Source organism: Opisthocomus hoazin, chromosome 4, assembly GCF_030867145.1.
Source record: "Opisthocomus hoazin isolate bOpiHoa1 chromosome 4, bOpiHoa1.hap1, whole genome shotgun sequence".
NCBI lineage: Eukaryota > Metazoa > Chordata > Aves > Opisthocomiformes > Opisthocomidae > Opisthocomus > Opisthocomus hoazin.
Genome location: NC_134417.1, coordinates 87,994,830 through 88,004,483, shown reverse-complemented (window position 1 = coordinate 88,004,483; position 9,654 = coordinate 87,994,830). Strand labels below are relative to the sequence as shown.

General features: G+C 39.0%; 1 protein-coding gene across 1 annotated transcript in view; it reads right to left on the bottom strand.

Annotated features, from left to right (window-relative positions):
• Nucleotides 1-370: 370 nt before the first annotated feature.
• ACVR2B (activin A receptor type 2B) overlaps nt 371-9,654 on the bottom strand; it is a 107,456-nt gene continuing 98,172 nt past the window's right edge. The window contains exon 11 of the mRNA XM_075419828.1: nt 371-9,417. Coding sequence (XP_075275943.1) covers nt 9,223-9,417 — 195 coding nt within the window. The 3' untranslated portion in view covers nt 371-9,222. The remainder of the gene's footprint in view (nt 9,418-9,654) is intronic.

Sequence of the window (9,654 nt, the reverse complement as noted above, 5' to 3'; positions counted from 1 at the left end):
GTCCCTGCTCATGGCAGGGGGGTTGGAACCAGATGATCTTTAAGGTCCCTTCCAACCCTTACCATTCTATGATTCTATGATTCTAATTCCCTGTCGCCTTTAGAGGAGTTAGCAAATGACAGGTGGTAGAGGCCTCAGCTATGCCTCTGCAGGGACTTTGTTAGGGATTTTGGATAGCAGAGATGCCATTAAAACACCAAAGCAATCTTCTGTAAAAAAAGGAAATACTCCCGCTAGGTGCCAAAGACAATAAAATAACAATGATTTATAACGTCACACCAACAAGAGAAGCAATTATTTGTAATTTACTGTTTATTTTCATATACAAAAAGATAAACTTGAAATAGTTCTTTCTAGTTTATTTCCTCCTATCTGTTGGGGTGTAGCTGCTTCACACAGGGCAAATACTACATTCATACTGGTTTATTCAGACACCCAGTGCAAAGCTGAAGCAGCAAAACTCCAACTTGGCAGATCTAATTTCAAACTTGAGACTCATTTCTAAAATACCACAGTAAAAAGGAACAAAGATCCACTGCAAATTCATGAACTATGATACAATGTTCTTTCCAAAATGTCTTCATTTCATAACTGCAATACAATGGATGTCTTCATTAGGCCATTTTATATATACATTTTATATATATATACACTTTTGCAGAATATATATATATAACATACATATATAAAAAATCAGCACACTTCAATCCAAAAGGGGTTACAGCAACGAGCTTAACTCTCTGTATACTTTTTTCTTTAACAGGATACTTTAGTATAACTTTTGTTAACTCAGTAGTACAAGCTATCTCTGTTCTACATTTTTATAGCTACAAGAGTGAAATATAACCTACAACATTTACATTTCACATATCTTGGTATACAAACAGTACTTATTGAATTTGAGCCAAGGACCAAAAGACTCTTTAAAAATTATTTCACCATCTGATAGAGCTTCCTGTAATTTACACTCAGTTTATTCTGCAATCTTCTAAATCATTTCCTTAATCTCATAGTTTGAGTTTAAATCCATTCAAACTGGAAATCCTGGAGAAACAGGTTACTGCAAACTCTTATGTATACTCTATATATACAAGTTAAGTAACACAGCGTAATAAGACTTAGCTATTTATCCTAAAACTGATATACACATATTTCACTACGCTAGACAAGTCTTAGGATTTTTATTTTATTTCTTTAAATAAAGCACAAATTTAGAAGTAGCTGGTAAAACTTACAATAAGATGGTTTAAAATGACAAATGGTTAGGGTGAGATTTCTTTCTGCTGGTGCCAAAACATTTTCTTGTGAGTTTTGTACTATGCTGTGTTGTTTAACTGTATGTGTCTAATGTTACATGCAGAAAGCTCTTTCCACAAGAATTGACATCAAACTGTACTTAAGTCAACTTTACAGTATAAAATTTGTCAAACTTAAGGACGAATGTGAAAGTATCAACAGGTGAAAGATCAGGCTTTCAACTCTATCGCGAGGATCATGCAGAATTCATAAGCAGATAGTTTGAGCAGATTGACAATGGCATTGTGCGGACTTATGGCATAGAATTGAGGTCGAGAATGTTACTTAGTTTGCAGTAACCACATCCTTCAATTCTCATCCACCAAGAGGTCGACTTTTGCATCACAGTTATTCCACTGGAAGGCCAGCAGCATTGCAAAATGCCTCCTTCTGGGAGATTTTAGCACTTTTGTTAATGATGGACCGAAGATAATCATAAACCATCTATAGCCACAGAAGCATTAAACAGTCAAGGAAATAATGGGGAAACATCTCCTTTTCTTCCTTTGGAAATAGGGTATTAATTATAGCCATTAATTACCAGTAACTAATTAATTAAATGAATTACTACTACTAGGAAATTCATTATTATTTGAGTTGGAAAGCAACTATTTCATCCAAGTAAAATACAGACTGTAACGTTGCATCAGCTACATAGATACATTTTTTAAAAACAGACATTTGGGAGGGGAAGCCGTACAGTGAAATGTTAATGAAAAGAATGGTCTAACTTTTTGGTTTTCCCCAGAACATGTATCCTGAATAGAATTCTCTTCAGCAAAGTACCATTAAGGGAAAGTCGCTGTGGCTGAACGTCTGCTTTAATGAGAAGGTTCTTGGGAGAAGGTAGTTGGAAAAAGGAAAGGGCCAACACATTTTTTGCTATCAATCAAGTTGCTCTGGTGCAAAGTCCACCTTCAGGAGGTATGAAATGTTCCAACCTCCTCCTCCTCCTCTGTCATGGTTTGATTTTTGGTTTGGGTTGGTATGGGAGTTATTTTGGGGTCTTTTGTTTTTAATAGGGGTGGCAATGCAGAGATGCCAGTGACTACTGAATTAGGATTTTAATTGACTAGGATGGTTACTGTTTAAACTTCAGTTCCTCAAAACAGTGGAAAAGTTGAATTAAGTATGGCCAATACCTTCCTTTTCACAAAATCAGAAGCTATGAGGTCTTCCCAGAACATGCTAAAGTTTTGCAATACTAACCTTACTGGAATGCTGTACACTGAGTTTTTTTTGTTTTCTTAACAACTGGAAAGATTAAGAGGCCTCTGCTTCAAAATGGGCCAAAAAATGCAGAAACAGTGTTTTAATCACATCATCTGCCCCATTAAAATACTGAAATAAAAGGCTAACAAAGGAAGCACTTTTCAGAAAACACTTTCTTGATATATATCCAGCACAATGCCATTACAGAGCTTCGGAGAAGCCCTTTTGGTTTCAATGTTGGAAAACAAAAAAAGTTTTGCTTTTTTTCCTTCAGTCCTTGGGGATCACTTTCCATTTACATATATATATCATATATATACATGTATATATGTATATGATACATATATATAAACACCCATATATATAACAAGGTTCCTGTTTGTGTATGTTAGAATATTGTAGTATCAAGGAGAATCCAGATAGCAACACTGTTTAACATGAGGTTTGAGGTAATTGGTTCTTGTAATACCTGGATCACAAACTGCATCCAGAAATAACAGCTGGGCAATGAAAAGTGTTTTTTTTTTCAGACAGAAAAAAATAGTAAAAGAAAAAAATGCTTACAGCAGTTGCTTTTACATGGAAAAATAAAGGCACAACAGAATAGCATTACATTTCAGAACGGCTGGATGGATATAACACAAGTATGATCTCTTTTCTGTGGAAGTGTCCTGACAAAAAGGATTACTGCTTACTTGATGGGTTACTACTTCAGTCAGGGAACCCAGCGCCACCCTAAAAGAAGAGTTCTAATAAAGAAGTCCCAGGGAAGCGAGCGACCAGGTGTGTTTAGAAAGCGCTCTGGCAGGAACACACGCACACTCATGGTCCCACTGAGCTGGATGGCGAGTCTCCCCTCGGCTTCCACAGGGCCAGGACTTCACCAAGAACCCAGGTGCCGGACGCGGCAATGGCAGGAGCCTGCTCGAAGCCGTTTAAGCACTAATTTCAAAAGGCACACTGGCAAAACCAGCTTCAAGGTAGCGCGATGCATTGTTTGGTTTAAAGCTTTTTTTCAGTAACTTTTAGCCCACTGACACCGTGCTGTCAAGGTTAAGGGAACCAAAAAGAGCAGAGTGAATTTTCGGTCCAATGGGTAAAGTTAGATTAAGTGAGAAGAATGCATTTTAAGTTTTTTTTAATACTTTCAGAATACCTTGTATTGGTTACACAAATTTGGAATGCTCTTTTTCTCAGTAGGATTTTGGACATGACAGCGCTCCTTTTCTTTAGTGCCTCCGACCAAAACCGTAAAATCTGACATTGGGAACACAGATCTGCATGTTCTGGTGAAGCCTGATTAGTTGAGTCACTTCAGAGAGAAGGAACTTCTAGGAATTGGTTTTATCAGGACTGTACTGGCAACAGCTCCTTACAGATCATATTGTCAATGCCGCAGGCGCAGCTGCTATCAACGGATACGGCAGCGAGCGAGAGCAGCCTGGCTATTTGGTCTCGGTAAATACTTAACACCCTGACTTCACAACTCACTGCAGCATCACGCCTGTGCCAAAAGACACACTGCTCACACACGGATACTTGCATGGATACATGAAAAAACTCTTCCTGGTTAAAGTGAAGATGGTCATAGAAAAGCAATAAGCATCTTTAGCAGAAGGGATGTGACATGCAAGATAACCTAAACGTATACTCAGTGCCAGCCTCAAAGCATGTCCAAGTACATCCAAACTTGCTCCTCAAACTGGTTTCAGGCTAAACCTTGTTCTATCCTCTAGACTTTGATGCAGTGCACATGTAATTTAAACATTATATATATTTATTTATTTATTTGCTGTGCGTACACAGACCTTTCTCCCTTTTCCCTGCAGAAACATATTAGACATTACAAAAATAATTTGTGGTATAAAAGAATTCTCACACAATGTAGAATTTTTGTTTGTATATGTAACTAAAATATATATTTCTTTTTCCAAAAGTAAAAAAGTCAAAATGTCCTATCTTCCTCTATTATATAGTCTATTTTATTTACAATGTTACCAAACAATATTCTGTATGTAAAAGTGATAATAGTTTGCGGGATACTTCCTGCTTCGCAACTTCTCGAGCGGAGTGTGGCTTGAAGAGGACTGCAACAACAGCACTGTCACAGCGTTAGCAACCAGCACCTGCCTCTGCAATACGAGCTTCTTCCATACTACGTGCAACCAGATCTTTCCCCTGAAGAACAGGGCAAGTTCTGACAGTCTGCCTAGAAAGTAGCACAAGAGGAATAAAACGTGCATTTTCCGGTTTCTGTGCTGTGATACTACGGGGGATCGGGATTCCGAATGGCGAGGCCTGACCCAACCAACCTGGAAATGCCCCCCAGCAACGCTGCACTGAGTGGACCCAAGGCTGCTGCTGCTTCTGCTGAAACCAACACCTTCAAGTGGGAACAGCGGCGAGTCAGGGGGCCAGAGTAAAATGCAGCGGAGTTACTGGGGGGCACTCGTGGACCTTCTCTTTGAAACCAACGTACACAAAGCTCTCGGCATTTCCATAGGTGTAACCTTATCTAGCATAGTACCTTCTGTAAGAGAATTTCAGCTGAAGAAATGAGGCAGAATAAAAAGTGGTTTTCTTTTGTCTTGAATAGAGAAAACTTGATGATCAGGACGAGCTAAAATCCTTCATCACAATGAATAAGCCTGGTGCTACTGAACTGATGGTTAGACTGGTTCATAGCCATCTCTTAGAACATGCACATATATTTCAACATGAGCCACGTACAATTTCCAGCCTTGCTGTACTAATAATGCAATTTCATTAGCAAGTCACAGCTCTATCGCCTCAAAAAAGGCAATTTTAGTTCCTGTGGTACTTCTAGTTTCCAAATGTGAACTCAGACTTCCTCCACCTAGGAAATCAGCCCAGCCAGTGCAATAAATTGATAAAGGGTGTTACACCAGAGAGATGGGGAATCCTGACTCCTAAAGTCAAAGAGACTTTTTACCCAGGATATTCAAGGTTAACATTTACCTAAGAACGGCCATATGAGAGAGGAACGTCAACAATAAAATCCTGCAGCAAATTTTTTGAAGAGCTGCTTCTTCTAAGTCTGAACGGGAAGTGAAATTCAGAGCTTGGGAAGCAGCAGAAGAGGTGTTGCACCCATCGCATTCAAGGAGTGTTAAGAGGAATAAGAGCCACAATTGCTCCTTACAGCTACACCTATGGATGTGCCCGACCGCTGACTTGGAAAAAGCCTCTGCAGTACTGAACAGAACCGAAATCGTGTTGTCAATGAGAGTTCAAATGCTAGATTAGCGGTGAGGAAAACTACCTGCTTGACAGCTCAAGTGCTGAAAGACCAATAAGTTAATCAGAGCTTGTCTTCATTAATAAAATAAATAAATACCAGTTTAAAAGAACAGCTTTAGCTAAACTGGTACAAATTTGTCAATAAGCAAAAGTTCAGGATTTCCTTCTCTGCTGCGACAGCAAGACACGTATACCTACACACATTTAAAATCTGTAACTGAGCACACATGCAATTCAGAAATTCTTTTTAAAATCAGTTTCTGAATCCTGTTGACAAAATGATCTATAAGGAACCATTACACCAGGGAAGATGTAATACTTTACAATCAACATTTGGTCAAAGTTTGTACGGTCGTGCAGTTCCCCGCAGTAAGATAAGCTACACGTGAGAATTTCTGTTTACGCGTTCTCAAAAGAGAAGATTTCAGAGACTGTCTAATAGGCTATTAAAATCATATGGCACTTTCAATAAATACTTTAAAGCTTCTTAAAGAAATCAGGATAAAAAAGCAACTGCTGTAATAAGCCTGTTTTAGCCATAATACATAATGCTGAAGGAAAAAATCCAGAACAGCAAACAGATATTAACAGTTAAAAGACAGTACAGCTTTTTTCTTTCTGCAGCAATACGAACTGGCTCCCATTCCCGGGGAAATGGGAGCAAGCCCACCTTGAAACAAGTATTCACTCAATCCTAACTGCTCTACGCTCCACCCCAACCCTTACATCACTTCACTTCTAAAACATAGTCACATTTTTATATAAATCTCAGTGCAGAAATGTATTAAACATGAAAAATAATGATCCTGCAAACCTTTCCGACTACGCTGAACATTGCGTGCCAAACGCCGTGACACCAGAAGAGCTACCTACACGCTTAATGCTAAGCACAGGTGCGTTGCAGCATCAGGCCCAGCGATGCCAACCGCCACCGGGGACATCGGCTGGGTCACCATGGTATCGTTCGGTCTGGGTTTGTCAAGGTGTTCTCAACAGAAGCACGGTAAGAAACAGAAACTTCCAAACCTACGCACGGCAATACAGTTACATGTGTGTACACACCTATACGCAATATACATTCAGTAACTGGAAAGAATAGGTTGAGACTTTATTCAGATAGACAAATTAAGGCAATTATCTTAATGTCTCCTCAAGATAAAGGACCGTGTCCTCATTTGTGACCTCTAGGTTTAAAGCTATATTTTTCAAGAAATATATTTCAATTTTCTTTCTATTTTCTCCAATTAGCGATTTTGTTTCCTTGATAAATTATATCTGTGCAAGGGTGCACGCTGACAATTTGGCAGTGGCAAGGAGTCCAATTCGTGCAGATCTATCAGATTTTTTACACTGTTGGTACAGGGTGATTAGCTCAGGACTGCGTTTTGGCTTAACACAGACACAAATTTAGAAGTTCTGGCCATCCAATGGGCATAACTGTCAGTCTAGCAAGACACAGAATTCATGTTATATTCAAAGTAAAAAAAATAAAAATAATAATAAAAACAAAAAAAAAAAAAAAAGAAAAAAAAAGATGTACTGTCCTTTCACTAAAACAGACCAAAAAAACAACACAGAATGGAAAACAGCCTTCACAAATAAGAGTGAATAATGCCCAGGTACCTTAGATAGGCAGTTATTCTACAACTGTATACAGTTATTTACAATGGTGCTTTATAAAACAAAAAAAAAATGGTAGCACTTCCTAAAAGATTTTGGAACTTTTTTTCTTTTTTTTTCTTTTTTTAAAACTCCCTTGTCATAAAAGCCAACTTACATTAAAATATACTTACTACAAGACAACACAACTAACAAAATATATAATAAAACTCATACAAGTAGAAAATTCTGAGGTATTTCTGGTTTGAGGTGGTCTGTGGTCATGAAGTTTTTAAATTTTTTTTTCAGTTTAAACCTCGGAAGCCACGTAACGTGTGTGTGTGTGTTTTGTGGTTTTTTTTTTTAGTTTTTTCTTTTTTAAACATTGCATGTTTTGCAAATTAAAAAAATATTTCAATGTTGAATCAGCAGCATTAGGAACATTCACTGACTAGAGCGAGTTTATGGCATCGTAAGAGTAACGGTATTTTAGAATATGCACCACTTTAAGACAAAAGAGTTTCTTCGCAGAGTAAGGAGAAAGCAGCGGCAAAGAAACCAGTCGGAGAGACGCTGCGCTAATCACTGCTGCTGCCGCGGCGTCCTGCATCTGGGCAGTCCGCGGGCTTCTCGGATGCTACAGGAGCCATCTGCCACAGGTTCAGGTATTTCCACCCAGCCCCAAAATAATAAGGAGAAAATAATTATAGAGCCAGTTTTCAGACTCTTCCTCTTTCCACAGCTGCACCAGTAGCTTGGGCTGACAGATAATCAGCTCCAAGGCCGAATTTCTGAACTGACTCGCACCTAAAGCACGATGAAAAAGTGTTACCATCTTCCAGTATTTTACCAAAGTGCTTCTGAAAACACGTTTCCCACCTCTTCTGATTACACTGCTTCAAAGCATCCTTCCCATTACCATCTCCAGTTGAAAAATAAAAGGTAATTATAGTTCTGCTTTGTTCTTTTACCACCCAAGCCCGAGATACTGGAGGAAGAAAGAACTAGCACCTCGTGTACAACCACTGGCTCTTTAACTCAGCTTTCTCCATACGCTGCAGCCGTTAATACTCTGCCTGGAAATATCCTTCCCCTCCTCTAATGGTTACCTGAGAAGTAGCTCCATAGCAAATGATGTTTCCCCAAATGCTGCCAAGTCCAACGTCACTCTCCCCACCCCTATTCTATGCTCCCCCCTTCAATTCTACCATCAAGAATTAACATTCTCTGCCCAGTTACTTTTTTTTCCATGTTACAATGACACCCGTTAGATCCGTAAAAGACACATCTGCTGTTTTTTTTGAAGCTCACTTCCAAAAAAAAAAAAAAAGGAACTGAACCCAAAACCAAAAGAAAATGGGGAAAAAAATCCTTTTGAGGAAGGTGTATTCTTTATATAACAGTCTTAAGTTTCCTCCACAGTTTGCAGCATTGCGTTTTCTAAGATGGTAGGTGGTTTTCCTTTACGTCACAGATGCTCCGCTCAGAAGACAGACCGATAAAGAGAAACCCAGAAAACTGAATAGAATAAAAACAACTGAAGTGAGTTTGTTGAGGTTCTGAGGTACCTGCACCTTTTCTGCATTCATTAGTCGGCACCTGAATGCTTGCTGAAATGTCCATTTTTTAATACAGTAGAGCAATGTGCTGGTAAAATTGATCCAATCCAAAAAAATAATAATAATAATAATAACAATAATAATAAAAAGTCAAGATAAAATAGCAGCTGCATTCATGTGTTTGTTGGATTTTTGTGTTTTTGTTTTTTTTCTGTGTGGTGTTTTTTTTTTAAACTTTTTTCTTTTTTCTTTTTTTAAATCCACTGAGTCTGGAAAGACAAAAGCGAACCAGGACTTAGATACTAGACTCTTTGGGCGGCAAGTCCACGTTGGTGACGGACGTCACGATGGAGACGAGGCAGTCCGAGGTAGTGCCGTTTACGGATTTGCGGATCTGCGCAATGCGCTCCTCGACACAGCCCGCCGAGAGCCGAGCCTCCGCGTCGTGGTCCCAGCACTCTTCGATGGTCACGCAGAGCTGCGCCAAGCCCTGCGGACAACAACAGGGAGAAAGCACCTTCAGCAACAACGTCTCCTCTGGGGACTGTCTTTGCAGAGGACGGGGAGGTCCGCTTAACACAGCTTAATGCTGTGAAGAAAAACTAAGACTCCACAGTATGCAAATTATCATGAGATTAGCTTTAAAAATTACTTTAAATATGTGTTTTCAGGTTTTTTTAAGCCTCTGCTTTCTAAGGCTACAGGGCTTGGTCACATCCAGCTTTAT